The sequence below is a fragment of the Polypterus senegalus genome, chromosome 1 (genome assembly GCF_016835505.1).
Source record: "Polypterus senegalus isolate Bchr_013 chromosome 1, ASM1683550v1, whole genome shotgun sequence".
In the NCBI taxonomy this organism is placed as follows: Eukaryota; Metazoa; Chordata; class Cladistia; order Polypteriformes; family Polypteridae; genus Polypterus; species Polypterus senegalus.
The window spans coordinates 113,011,282-113,027,320 of record NC_053154.1 but is presented as its reverse complement, the minus strand read 5'-3'; the positions used below and the strand labels follow the sequence as shown (position 1 = coordinate 113,027,320).

Here is a 16,039-nt window from a genome sequence, read left to right as displayed (position 1 = left end):
GGACTACAGTGACCATTCATGAAGCTTAAAATGGGGTGTCCTGACCTTTTATGGACATTGTGCAATTTAACATCACTCTTTTTAAATTACTCCACATTTTTACTCTTGTTGTGTAAGCAAACTTTAAAATTAAATGAAATCCATTTCTAAAAGAACATTAACATTTACAGTTATTTATTCCCTTTTGAAAAGCAATATTTTAGAAATTAAATTTTTTTTTGGTTGTTATTATAGATGGGTGGATATATTAAGCATAACATTATATTATCTTAAACAAATATCTCCTGGGAGCTGGTCAGATACCATAGTCTAAGAAACATTGATTGAAGGAACATTCTAAATTAGAAAAATACAACAATGTAACATGTTGTATGTAAATTACAAAATGAATAAAAGTAACAGATTCCAGCATCCTAAAAAACAAACAGCAACTACATTTACTACATTTTTTTCTGTGTCCTTCATGTGGCTTTGGGATCTGTAATAATTAAAACATTTAAAGCCGTGTGAGGCATGGTCTCTAATCTGATACATGGGTCAGTTGCTTGTAGATTCTAATTTGTCCTCCATTTGTATTCATGACAGGAAAGCTCTAAATATTTAACAGCAGTCCAGCAGGAGAGTGTTTTGTTGGGCATAGAGGTCAAATAATTTGATTTCTAAGCAGATTACATTTAGCATCAATGTCCAATTTTAGTCCTTTTTGTAATGAAAATACAATAAAACTCACAGAAGAAATAAATCTATTACTGGGAGGTTACTGCTATACTAACCTTTAAAAAAGAATGACCAATTTCTTACTTTGTATTCATTTTGCAGGGCTTAAATACAGTATAAAAAGAAAACAAGAAAATCTCAGGCCAGTTTAATTCTATTCAATGTTTTCTACAAGTATGGTTGAACTTTCACATTATCATTAAAAAGGCTCTGATATGCTTTAGTTTCTGACATTTTAATCAGTATCTCTTTTGTAATTGTAACCTTTTTTGCCTTTTAAAAATTACAACAAAGACACTAATCTACAGTATATCTTTAAATTTGCAAAAAAAAAAAAAACCAGTCATAAATCATTAAGTGAAAAGAACATGAAGCTCAGAATAATCAAAACTGACTAATGAATGTAGCACTAAAGATGCTCATATATTTTTTGATAGATTTAGAAGTGCACATTTTTAAACAAAAAGTGTTAAAAACAAGGCAGTACCTGATACTTTTCCATTAAACTTTCAGAGTGCTTTTAATATGAGACTAGTCACCATCTCTGTGAGTTTTGCAAATTCTCCCTATGTCTGTTAGCATTCTATGTCTAACATGTCTGTATTTTTGCCAATACCCCAAAGATCTATATGTTAGGATAATACCATCCTTTAAATTGCTTCTATATTGAATATTTCCTACTAAAGCCTGGCACTCCATCCAAAGTTAGTTTCTGCCTTGCACCCAAACAGGACTCTCTTCACCCGAATATCTTGAATTGGAATAAATAAAAACTGAATGAATGACAGTGAGCACAACCCCTTTGTGAAATTATAAGAACATGCATTTTCATTTTATCTTGAATCAAAATATTACACAGCTCTAAATGTCATGGGTTGTTTTATATTATATTTTATTTTCCTTCTTCTTTTTGTTGTTATTGATGTTCATTTTGTACAAACTAAAAAAAAAACAAAAAACAATGCAGTTTTGCCCAGCGCCTCAATAGTGATTGACAACACAGCTAGTTAACACATGATTAGGTGTAAATGGCACACAAAGATGACAGGGTGAAATCCCAGTACATATTTAATGGCTAGATAATTCCTGAATAGCATTAGAGTTACAAATAGCACTTCTGACCTGCTGGACGTAGACTGTAATTAACAACAATTTTTTTTTTCTGCCAAAAGATCGCTTTCTCTGTCTTTAAAACTGTTTATGGTCTTGTTTACCTTTCGGACCAAAGGTTAAGAAAATCATTATTTTTCTCATTAAAATAAATGGCAGTGACAGCAATGCAAGACTGCAGGCACATTTTAAAAGCTATTCAAGGTCTAAATCGTGGATAAGAGGCAGCCAAACAGTTTCAAACTCCTAAGAGGGGGATGTAAAAGCAGCTTGTCTTTCTTTTTTTCTTGAAAAGACAGCTTCTAAGTAAAATCATTATTTTTTTGCATTTCAAAGAACAGTCAAATAGAAAAATGTAAACTTTTAGACTGCAATTTAAAAATATTTCTGACATTTACTATTTTTATTTTCAATAAAAGGAGGAAACCTCAAATGTAATTTTAGATTTTTGATTTGTACTGCAAAATGACAGTTTAATTTAAAGCACTTTGACTTATTATCTTTATTTGCTTTCTTTTTAACAGCATAATGTGTTTTTCAGGAGATGTATTATAAAACTTTGGAAGACTAAACTTTTGAGGTAGCACATACTTTTTTTCATTTAACCACAACAAACTTGTACACAAAGGGCAATGCAAAGAAGCAGGTATTGATATGACTTGTGATCATTACATACCCAAGAATATGTTTTTTTTTTGTATATTACCCGTGAGAACTTTGAATTCAACTATCTGGTCTTGCTTCAGAATTATATTATCCTAGTATATTTAAAAATGCGTACATTCAAGATAAAAGACTCCAAAAATTCCTTTAACTTTAAAATTTATGGCTGGTTGTCGAATACAAAAAGCTCACATAGAGTGTAAGTTAAAACACAATATCCCTCACTATTGACTTTAATGGCTGTGAAAAATGTCTTATATGCTTTAGAGATCTAAAACGTAATCTCCCTTCTATCCAGTTCTCGGTGGCAACTGGCTTTTACCGCCGATGATGGCTTCAAATCTGGAAATAATGAGCATAAAAATGTATCTGAGCACACACAAGGGCACACCCACACTGAGGTAAGGAGAATGTATTGTACACTGTCAAGCAAATGGGCTGTGAACATTCACCTTCAGTTTTCCAACCAAAGAGCATGCATTGCGAGTTGTGCTTGGGGTTTAATGGCATTTTTTACTTAATGAATTCAACAAAAATCATCGGTCTATGCTCAAACAGGTTTTTCTTTCACTGAATTTGAGTCGTTGGGCTTTGCCTTTATTTCATTAGTTAACCCATCCTGTTTCTTTTTTCCCCCTCCGATTCCAAATTGGAAGCACCTGATTGGTGCTCCTTTCTAAACAATTTTAGGTGATAGATGACCAACACTATAAACTGTCACTTTAAAAGCAAAAACAAGCCTCTACAACTATCCAAATGCAGGCTCATCTATAACTATATAAAACATAAAACTCTGTGAGTCTAAGAACTAACTAGACATCCAATTGTTTTTCGAAGTGCTACTATTATACTGTAAGAAAAAGTTATCCAGGGGTGAGGATACTGCTGAAGTGGGAGGGCATGAAAGGTTTCTACCTGAAGTTGAAAAAATGTGTGTGGTTTCTCCCATTTACAATGTGTTAAAGGATAACAGGTAAAACCCCCCGCACATAGAAAGCTTAGCAATGACTGCAGTTCTCTACTTTTATTGTGATTTTGAGCTCAAACAGATCCAGAAGAGAGACAATTAAATGTGCAATATGACATGAGTGACTTAGTGGTGAGATCTATGAGACTAGAAGAAGGTTTTTTCCATCCCTTAGTATCTTAAATCTAGCTTGGCTTCATCAAAAAAACCTAACTCTCCTGTTCTTTGAAGTCTTGATGGCAATTTGGAGTGATGTGAAATGTAAGATAAAACTAAATGTAGAAAAATGAACCAACAAATAGGAAATAAAATACAATGTATATTTTTCATGTGAACATTTAAAATCACTCAGTAAGTTTAAAATCACAATGCTTTAAAGAATTCTACTTTTGACCAATTGTTAAAACACCAAGCAGTCACTATTCTGTTTATTTGGCCTCACTTAGTGCAATAACTTTATCACAGATTTAACAGCAGATGGGAATTCAATTAACAATAAAGACAACGTAAGCTGCTTCAACAAAGTTAATTTCAAAGACTGATGTTTTCAGTTCTTATACAAATAATGTTAATCAACACCAATTTACATACAATTATGAACATTGTTATGCTTTTCAAACGTAAGTTTACACGCACCCTGTTTTGTTCAATAATCTGAGTTGAAATTTCTATCATAATAAAGCAATCAACAATGGGGATATTTTAAGATACTGTTTTTCACATTTTTATTTTAAGTTCAATTAACAAAAATAATAATAATGAAATAATGCTATTCCACTTATTTAAAACATCTAATGCTGAGTAGATACCAGAATATAAGAACGAAACACACTGAATTGATGAGAATACATTAATTAGTGATAAACTTGTTGTTGCTTTTCATGAATGATTTTAGATATTATTGGCAAAGTTGTTGAAAGAGCAAGTCCCATGTTGTCTTTGAGATCTAATCAAGATCTTTGCAACTTCATAGTTTTTAGGACAATTTACCCACTGAGTAGGCAAAATTTACCCCCGGTTGGGGGAACGGACACCTGAGATTAAAGATTACAGATTAAGACATTTCTCAAAAAAATTGACTGCTGAAGAATTACAGGTTTCAACAATTCTCAAAAAATATTTTACTTTACACTGTAAATTCTGAATTGAAAGAAATTGTAGAAACATTGGAACATAATGATGAAAAAAAGAAAATTTGAGAAAAATAGTAAAAAGAAACAACACTGACAGTACGAACAAAAAAAGGCATGCAGCTCATAATAACTACAACACACTGCAATCTGTTAAGGAACTTCTGACAACAACGACAGAGATAGGTAGATGAACCTATCAACCATAAAGGTTAAAGACAATGACAGAATGGGGAAATTGGTCACCACCTCCATCATAAGTTCACTGCAGCTAGACGACAAAAGGTCAATCTCCCTGGGGAGAAAAGACAACAAGCCTGGTGATGTCAAGCTGCTATTTATTGGGAATCAAGAATTTTCTTTTAAAAGTGCAAGGAATGAACAAAAGAGGAGTCAAGTGTGTGCGTTGGATGACAAATTGAACAGTCAGCTTTTACAACTAAACCCACACACTGGGCAAATCTCAAAAAGGAGGAGCATTACCTATAGCAATGCATGAAACTGAGAAAACAATACTCTGACATAAACTGGCCAATCAAAACTGAAGAATCTCCAAGGAAATGACTTTTAACTTGAAGTGGATATAAATAGCAGGAATGCAGCCTTAACATAGAAGATTATTTACACAGCATGCTGACTGTCTGGTATTTATTACATGTGTCATTTAGAATTGAAATAATTGAATACTGATAAGTGCAAATGCTGGCAGAGCGGGATATACAAAATCACTTATCAGATGCAGTGAAGGTCAGAATTACCCAAAGTACAGCAAAGGCAACAAGCTAAGCATTAAAGAAAATTCTGCTAGCTACAGCCATAAAGTGGGGTCACAAGACTGTCAAGAAGTCAATGTGTATTGTGCAGCTGAAAAGGAGGAGATGTATGAAATATAATGAAAAAATGTATTAGAACTAATACAATTTTACAATACAGAATAATTAGATGAAGTATAAACAATTCAGTGCAATAGAACAACATGCTGACACAGTATCACAACCATATGCTAGTCAAAAGTCCACCTCCTTATTAATAAGGTCATAATTAAAGCTTTTTTACCTTCTTCTTTCTTTTTCTTGGCCTCCTCCTCCTTCTTCTCTTTTGCTTTTAACACTTCATCTGTTCTGGCTAAAAGACAGAGATTAAACAGAATGAGATTCTGTGTTTCAATACTCTGGCTGCATTACTCAAAAAAAGAATTGACACTTTTGCTCATTCTTACTGACAAAATGACGTGACAGCTTATTTTGGAAACATAAACAATCAAACAAACAAAACCTCTCTTCAAGGATTCTCCACAAAATACTGCTGTTAGTTTAGATGGTATATGACCTAGATTTTTGTTCATGTTAATAATAAAACTTGTGTTTGCATTTGAGAAAAAGTTGTGTTGCTATAAAACAAAATATATAACATTACTTATTTTACAAATGAATTTGTCTTAAAATTCTAAATTAGAAATATGTACTATTTCCTTAACAAAAAATACAATTAAAAAACACAGTTTTTTTGCTACTGGAATGCTTTATATTAATTTTATTTCTAACAAAAGGCAGTTTTAGATGGATTATTATAGATGTCACAAATAAGCACTGAGATATTATTGGTCATTTCAAAATTTCAAAATATCCTGTCAGTTAAGATGTACAATGACACACAGACCAGGACCATACACGACAACATACAAATTGCAATTTAAAAAACATAGATATTTAAGAAACAATGAACAATATGAAAGTTAACATAAAAGTGTGCACATTATTATCAACTAAATTGTTAGAAAAATAGTTTCTTAAAAATAAACTTAAAGTAAGAAGTGTATATATTCATTCTCTTATGGTACAGTAGACTCATTAATTACAGGGATTAGGTTTCTTGGATCCAGATAAAAATGTCCTACAATCTCATTTAAAATCTCAATCCCAAAACTGGTCCCTTAATCAGCATTAATAAGCATTAAAGTCTATTAGATCTTCCACAACCCTCTAAAATGTACAGCATACCAGTACTAATCTTTAATGTGTAAATTATTGGAAAATATTTTTCTTATCCACATTTCTGAAATGACATGAGCAGAGAGTGACTGGTGAAACCATAAGTGTGATGAAGGAAGCACTGATATTGGTATTTTATGGGGTGAAATATTTTAGACATCACCATATTGTTTAAATGTTAAAACAAATGGAACCAACAGCTAACCAAAAATTTAAGCTCAAAAAATATTGCATCTTTTAATGACTTTCATTTAAACAGGAAAAACCTTGAATAACTTAACTAAGAATGATTCAATACAATAAAAACATGGGAAAAAACTAGACTCAGACTAGAGAGGGAGAAAAAGGTTGAATTGAAAGATTCAAAGTGTGGCTGTAGGTACTGACTCACCGCTTGGTTTGCGCAGTAGGCACTCACCAATATACTTTAGACATTGCACTTGCCAAGTTTTCACTATTATTACATTATAGGGTTGCCAATAGTTTACGAAGTGTTCACTGACATGTACTCTAAAGCACAATTGTAAGTCTGCAAATGACATACAGTTTGTACATACGTGCAAGACACACTGAAACATTTAATTCAATTATGTACAAATATTCTGTTTCTATGTTGACTCTATGTGTTTTGCTCTAACTTAAAAAATAAAAATAAAAGCTCAGCAAACACTTTGAATTGTTTTGGACATGGCCTCTATTTTGTTTATCTTCTCAGTTTTCTGCTATGGCACTTGGTATCACTTCTTCTTCAGTCCATGAAAAGTGACATCAGAGATACTGCTGCCCTGGGATTTATAGCTGAAAGGATATAGTTTACTTACCACTTTGTTACATGCACTTATGATACTGCGCAATGCATAAGAGTAGGGGGCAGGCTAGTTGTCCTAGGTTTACAGACCTGTGGACTTTGACTGTTGTAACTGACAGAGGACCACCCAGAGGTATACTGCGTATTTGTATCCATGAATGTTGACAACTGTTATTTTTGTTTTCTTCTCCTAGTCTAAATTATTATGTTAATGGTTTTCGTTTTTCCTTACATTAATAATTAAAATAAACCATTTGAATTTGCATTTAACATAATTTTTGTGTTTGAGTATACATTTTGTTAGTATAATAATTTACTGTTGGTGTATTACAGTTGTAAATATTTGCACACTACGATCCTGTACTCAATAAAGAGCACTAAACAAAACAAAAATATTTAAAATACAAATATACATAAACATATCCCCACACATCATATAGTCACACACATCACTGTATATATTTGACAAGTTTTGTAGATGAAAAGCAATTACTTTAAAACTGAAAGAATTTTAAACAATAAAGGAGTTGAAAATGATTAAAAATATACAACAAAGTATAGAGGGACTATCAATACACTCTGCAAATTAATTAAATTTCTGTTCTAGCACATCATTTATTCTTAAGCATTAATGTCTCAAAGGAGTCATTTCCCTTTATTACTATCTTACTGCTTGATGAGTGAACCATGTGAAAATGAGCCTATAATAACATTATTCTTGATGACTTTAAACTTTTAAGGAGTAACGAAAGCCACAGTACAAGACCTAACTCTTATCCAACTAACTTTAAACGTTTCAAAGCAGTAAAAGTGCAAAGCAAATGATGCATCTTAATATATCAACATATTTAATTTAAATTATTTCTTATGTAAAAGAAGTATAACTTTATTTAAAAACACTGGCAAAACATACTAGTTTTTTAAATTAGTGTACTCTTTTTTGCCAATGACATTTAACAGATTTGCATGGTTGGCAAGGAGTTGTATTAAGCTGCATTTAAAAGGTGCCTCAGAAGTAGTTACCCTGACAGCATGGAAGTGAGAAAGGCTCATGGAGGAATGGTGGAAAGATATAAAAATACCTGCACAGAGAGATGGCAATAAGTGATTCCAAGAAGCCCTGTCACATTATACAGTATCATGTTTATAGAGATTTTCAGTTGCAGACTTCATTTACATAATATTAGTGGGTCAGAAGTAGTTGCTGTGCAGTGTTCTTACCAGCATTCATCTAATCTAACATACCCACTGACACAATTTCCAACCTGACTGTGACTCACTCTGACAAAATCAAAACGTTTTAATTTTGTCTAAAGTTCAGAGCCAATAAGCACTAAGCAATGAAATCAGAAAATATATTTGTCAAGTTTGGTATTACCCCCAACTACAAGTAGTGTAATGAGCCATCGGCTTTAGTCAGAACAAACTGTATAGGTCCCTGATAGATAATATGAGGAACAAGGTGCATAGGATCTGCTTAAGATGCCAGTTTCTTTAATTAATATTATTGGCTCAGGATTTCAAGGATACCTAGTATCAGTATAGTGGAGGAGAAGGCATCAGGAGGTTCACTTTGAGATTATGACCGCAAAAGGTTGTTCAGTAAGTACTCCAAGAATGGGGTTTAGCAGCCTCTTTTGCTTTGTGACATAGTGCATTATTATGGTGGAAGTAGCCATTAGAAGATGGGTAAATTGCAACCATGAAGAGATGTACATGGTCAGAAACAATACTCATACTGATCTTGGCATTAAAGCAATGATTGATTGACATTGAGGCTGGTTATGGTTCCTGGACCAGGCAGGCCTCTTTTTCTTATTTTGTAATTTAAGCAAAGCTGCTGCTAGACATTTTCTCTTCACAGTTGAAAGTGACACTTGCTTACTTCAACTGCTGTCCTGGGAGTTGCCCATCATTCAAGTTGTTGACTCTCTGAAACTTGCCTTCTGAGTCTATGGTGGTTGCCAGACCAATTCCTGTCACAGATTCCTCCATATTTCCAATTTACTTTTGATGGTGTAGGAAACTATACTCACTGACATCTTGGTTTCCTTTGCTGTTTCTCTAAATTTCAATGAAACTACACTTCTTTTACATGCTTTTTTGGATTACAGTGATGACTACTGCACTGTGGCAGTGCAGATCGGCTCCACTCTCCCTGTAGCATTCAGGAGCCTCTTGAACTGACTACCGCCAATAACATACCCGAGGGATGAGCCTACCAGATGAGGTCACAACACACAAAGTAAGGGGTAGGTCCATAAAAATGCTTTTATTAAAACAATTCAAAATCAAATAGTGTTGCAATAAATAGTACAGTGGTAAAAAATATTCAAAAAATATCCACAAAAACGAATGATGGAAAAGGGTAAAAACAGTTCTAATAAATAAAATCCATTAAAAACACAGAGGTTAAAAGACAGAAACAGTCCACCAAACCTTGTGATCCAAATACCGCCCTTTTAAAGTTGGCACCTCCACCCCTTTATCCTGTTTGGACCTTGTAGAATGAGGAGACACTGACAGAGAGGTACAGTTACCCTTCATATACTGGGTCCGTTCCTTGACGCCCTTCCACTGGCACGCGCAAGGCAGCCTGTTGAGCCACACACACTTCTCCTGACGCTCCCACTCAGCCCTTGTGGGAGAAGCTGTCAATTGGACTCCTACTACTCCCTAGGAATCACCCTGTAGAAGCAACCCTTTCTTCAGCTCCATGCAAATGCAGCCATGAAGCTCACTATTGACAACCTGCCTCTCGCTAACTGCAGCACAGGTGCTCTCACTCCTCTCTTCGTGCCTCTGTCTTCTCTCCATTTAACCTATGCCTCTCATTCGTTTTTCTCTCTCTGGCCAGGCTAATTTTCATCTTCTCTTTCCGATTTCTTTCTGACCAATTCTTACTGTGCCGGTTCCCTTTTTATCTGCCTTTGTGGGAGCACAGCCTCGATCGCAAACTGCAGAAAGCCAATGAAGCAACTGTGATAGACCGCACCCTCACGTGCAAGTGTGTCTTGCCCCAATTACCTCACCAAACCCCCGCAGCTGCGTAAGCAAGCTCACTCATGGAGATTGAGTCGGACATTCACTTATTATTTATTAAAATCAGCCATCTTTTTCTGATCTGCAGATCTGCTATGCCACATGCACACAAACACATGAATTTGTTCTTATTAGTGTAGTGTGGAGACTGGTTACAGAACCTCTGAATTTGCTTTAGATTTAGTATGTTATGCTGTTTTTAATTAAATAAATAAGAACATTTGTTAATACTAACCTGCTAAATCCATGAACTATTGAACCTACTTCATCTATTACTGAATCTTGGTAGGCTCAAACCTATCCTGGTGGCACTGGTCACATATGCCTGTTCATTCCAAAACAGACCTACAAATACATCTGAAATTGCAAATCACTTATTTTTTTGGCAGGGACAACATGCAAACTTTATACAGAGGCTGACTTCCCAAAAATTGAAACCAAATTCTGAGGCAAATGTGCTACCCAGTCCATAACTGAGTTGCTCCATTAACCTGTAATGTCCTTTCATAAATCTACGTCTTGTAGCTCACTTTCATTTACCTGATATTTACTGTATTTTCAGGTCCTTGCTGCTGACATGCATCAGTTTCCCCTTCCATACATGGAACTATATTGTACAATTATTTGGAAAATCGTTTCTTAATTTTATTTGCTTCCTTTTTAGTATTTGATGGTTGTCATATGTATATTAATAAGTTTTACTATGTGTACAGTATTGTGTAATGAATTTTAGAAAGAGCATTAAACCTATCACATAGAACCAGAAGGTTAACACTAATGATTTCACCTCAGGTTGTCTCACTGCATTGGGTACAAATGACAATAAACTTGATTTGAGCACATTCCTCTTATTAGTAGTTTGTTTATCCTGCTGGTAACTAATTTACAGTCTAGCATTACCAAGTCATCACATATGCTTGTACCTTCTCAATTCACAATTAATTCACTGGTTGGTACTGTATTCAAGAGTGTTACGATTTCTTCTAAAACCTTTGCTGACAGTTTGAAAAAGTTTGCTATGTGAGTTCATTATTGCTAAATCCATATTTTAATTATAAAAATACCAATAGTGAAAAAGAATCATATAATTACATCCTGATAATTGTTATAAGATTATAGTTTTTAAAGACTGGTTAAAAAGAGTGCTTAATCTAAGGTTAAATTACTTCCAGACTACATGATGGCACTATCTGTTTCATCCTCAAAATAGCTACAAAGTAATCGAGCACTGGAAACAAAGCACATAAAATGTGTTAAGATTGTTGAAGGAATAAAAGTTGACTGATGGACAAATAGGTTTACGTGGAATTCCATTTAAATGATCATTTACATAAGGCCATAAATGGAAACATAAACCATAGGGGAGGGAAATGAGACAATGCTGAAAGCAGAATCTAATAACTGACCACATCATCTTAATGAGTAGTGTGATGAGTGAGATAATGTAATGCTTTCTGCTAAACATTATGTATTACTTTTAGGATCAACATGCTGTATTTAGGCCTACGTCACCCAACACAATTTTAAATGTCAAACAAAAATGAGTCTGGATAAAACATGTAACTAACACCAAAAACAAGGAAACAATAAATTCTTAAGAATGTACATGCTTAAAAGATGCTCAAAGTTTATTTTCTGTGATTGCTATTTTTACTAATGCTTTCATTTCACATAAAAATACAGTAGACATGTTAAGATTAAATACCCATGTTACATCCTAGGAGAAATTTATTGAATTAGGTAATAAAAACAAACTGTTAGAAATGGTAAATACTTTTACTTCATTTACACTTCATTCTTTCTCTGCTAGAAGGACAAGTATAATAGAAATTCCATGGAAATCCAATTTTGATTATATGTGTAATTGTAGATATACCCCTTGAGTCATGTAAAATGCTAGGCTAATGTTTCATTCAAATTATCCCGCTCCAAACCACATTCTACTCCTTACAACCATCTTCAAAATGTATTAGCAGAGCTCATTAGAGTGAAATTTAATAATGCAAACATCAGGTGGATTTCAAGAACCTCCATTATCAATAGAAGATGGATGACTTATATATAGCTCTTGGGCCAACTGGGCACAATTTAGATTCAATAAACTAGCAAGCCTGAATTTGATTTATCTATTATAGTATGGTAGTTTGGTCTTTCTTAGTGATTTCCTATCACTCTTTAAAAAGAACAATTCATTGGTATTTTACAAAAGCCAAGGAGGTCAGCGAGCAGAAATTATATTACAGACAAATGTGAGACATGTTATTAAAGTTCAGTATGCTATGAATATAACATTATTCATAGATACATATTTCTGCTTAATAACATTTTAAAAGCCTAACTTCTGTTCTGTCAGTGTTTTTCAAGGAAACAATAACACAATTTAAAAAAAAATCTCTCTTATTTAATTGTATTTACTACAAGCTGAAATAGCATTGTAATCATACCAGATTGTTAAAAATATGGACCTTCTAAAATATGGCTTTACAAAACAGTTTATTTTAATAAATATAGAATTAACAAATCTCAAATTCAGTTATTTAATTGTAATAAAAGTGCTGTAACCCACATGTGAAAAATATATCTGTTCATGCACATGCTTCTAAAAAGTGCTTCTAAAAGGACACATAGATTCAGAACAAATAAAAACTAAGTGATACTTCAGTTCCATGGGAATCCAGGTAAATTTTATGTACAGTAGACCTATGATCATTTTAAAGAAATATTTTACAAAACTGGTAACTTTGTTAGTCTAAGTAAAATATAACCGTGTTAAGATTATAAAATAATAATAATAAAATACACTGAAAAAACTATATATATATCATCTTTTCACAAGCGTGCGATTAAGAGACAGTTTACAGGCCCAAATAAGTGTGATTATCTAGCGGACCAGGGGTTGGCGCTGTCAGGTAATACTTTCTCTCATTCCTCTTCTGCAGACCATCAAACAGAAGTCCTACCTGATGTTCCTGGCCTCACTCAATATATATCACTGCAAAGCAATGCTCACCACATTAATGCACTTGTATGGGTTACAGCCTGATCTGGAGTAATAGTGTGTTGAGAACTTTGCTGCTATCTATGGTGAATTCGTCAAAACTGCACCAATTTGTTTGAAGAGATAACAGTTTAAATGCATGCCAGTTATGTTTTCAGTATGACATAAAACTGGCAATGGGTAAATGAGAAAGAAAAAGTGTTACAAAGATAATGAGAATAAAACAGTATTTCATAAGAAAATTGCTTATATACCTGTTAAAAACTATAGTTAGTATAGCTTGTTCTTAATGCCGAGTTAACCTACTCTTTTGCTGTGAATTTACATCTCTGGAAGTTAGACACTGAATACATAAACAAGATTTTAGCTCTACAGAATTAACATTTCACATATTTTTGTACACTGGCACTGTGAGTGCTGTGCAGAGTAGAGGCAGAACCTCTGCGTTTTTCCCAGTTGATTCTGGGGTTCATCAGGGGTGTATTTTGCTCCAACCCTGTTCAATGCTTGCATGGACTGGGTGCTGGGCAAGGTCATGGTGCCCAGTGGTTGTGGGGGATCTATTGATGAAGAGAGATTCACTGACTTGACTTTGCTGACGATGCTGTGATCTTCACCAAGTCAATGGAGGCTCTGATCAGAGCTCTTGAGAGACTTAGTGAGTAGTCTGAATGTCTGGGCTTGCAAGTGTCCTGGATAAAAACCAAGATCCAGGCCTTTAATGACCTCTTAAGCATAGCCATCAGCAGTGTGTCGTTTTGTGGGAAACTGTCGACTGCATCGAGAGGTTTACTTACCATGGCAATGACATTCATGTCTCTGGTGACTCTTCCAATGAAGTCAGTAGATGGACTGGGAGAGCATGGGGGGTCATGAGGTTGCTGGAAGGGGGTGTGTCGCGCTCCCAATATCTTTGCAAAAGAGTAAGGTCCAAGTCGTTAAGAGTCCTGGTACTTCCTGTTTTGCTATATGGTTGCCAGACATGTTCATTATCCAGTGACTTGAGACAAAGACTGGACACTCCTTCAGTACTGTGTTTCTTTGGAGAATCCTTTGGTACCGTTGGCTTGACTTTATGTTGGATGAATGGTTGCTCACAGAGTCCCGAATGAGGAATGTTTTCTGCATTGTGAGGGAGCATCAGTTACAGCACTATGGCCATGTGGTACGATTCTGCGAGGAAGCTCGGTGATATCGCATTGTTGAGGACCTGAGCGGCTAGACCAGACCAAGGGGACACCCACATAGCACCTGGCTGTGGCAGATAGATGGTCATTTCTGGAAGGTGGGACTGGCCCATATGTCTGCGTGGAGGATTGTCAATGGGGACCCCAAGCTGTTTCGTTATGTGGTTGGACCCTCCCCTCTCCCCGCTGTGTGTCTCTTGGATTCATGCAAATAAATCTGTACTGCAAGCGAACAATGATACAAAGCGCAATGAAAGAAGTTGCAAAATAAACCGAAATGTTCAAGCAAACTACAGAAAAAACCCCAATCTACAGTAAATCCGTTAAGTAGTTTTCTTGTGAAAAGCAGACATACAGACGTTGGAATATATATAGCTGTTTGCTTTATTAATGGAACACATATTGTACAATTCCTAAACTGCAGCATGCCAGTAATATTCTGTGCAAGGCTTTACAACCTTAAACTGAACAGATGCCCCACTAGGTTGTTAGGCAGCCAATTAGGATAGACTTCACCTGTACACATATAATATATATAGCAAGAACAAATGGAGAAATGTAAGCTGACCCTAGAAATCTGAGGAAACAGAGGTGCAGGTGAGCCTTCTTGGCCAGAGCCAAATTATGGTGTACCCACATCAGTTCATTGATGATAATCACTAAAAAATACTTGAAGTTGTTTACTCTTCAACAGCATCTGCTTTGATGTAGACAGAAAGTCTGCCTTCTGCTTCCAGAGGTCTATCACTAGCTCAATGGTTTTGGTAACACTAAAGGTAAGATTACTGTCCTGGAATCACTGAGTCAGCGAGTAAACCTGTTCTCTGCAAGCCACATCACTGACAAAAAACTGCAATTAAGAAACGGACCAAGAGATTGCCGTTTTATTTTGTCCAAAGCATACTGTTTTTGTAAATGCTATTCTGAAAGTTGTGACAGATGTTCTCTCTTCTGTTGTTTAAATACTGTCTCTTCCACAGTCATAACCACTTTTCAAAATAATTTCCAGGCATGCCCTTCTTTGCTCTCCTCTTTGATACCTTTTAGTTAACCATACTTAAGGTAGCAAAGGTAAGGATAATGAAAAATTAACCAAAAAAAAAAAAAAGGAAATACTAAATAACAAGCAAATATTTCTGCTACTAAATAAAAGCATGTGAAAATATAACATCAATATGAAATACACTGCTGATAAATGTTTCATTCCCATATAAAATACTTTAAAACTAATATAATTCTACTATTCATAAAATCTTTTCTATTTTATTAAACTGTGTGGACTCAGCTGCAACTTTATACATTTGTATTGCTTGTATCAATAATATGTGGAAGCTTGAGACAATTTCAAAAGCAACTTCAACCAACTCAGAAATATGCAAGCAGCATCCCTGCTTGTAAAAACTCATCTTTAATACTGTATGTACAA

At 34.6% G+C, this 16,039-nt stretch overlaps 1 protein-coding gene across 1 annotated transcript in view; it reads right to left on the bottom strand.

Annotated features, from left to right (window-relative positions):
- Nucleotides 1-16,039, bottom strand: part of rsrc1 (arginine/serine-rich coiled-coil 1) — a 474,039-nt gene that overhangs the window by 80,216 nt on the left and 377,784 nt on the right. Inside the window, exon 7 of the mRNA XM_039756272.1 lies at nucleotides 5,644-5,712. Coding sequence (XP_039612206.1) covers nucleotides 5,644-5,712 — 69 coding nt within the window. The remainder of the gene's footprint in view (nucleotides 1-5,643; nucleotides 5,713-16,039) is intronic.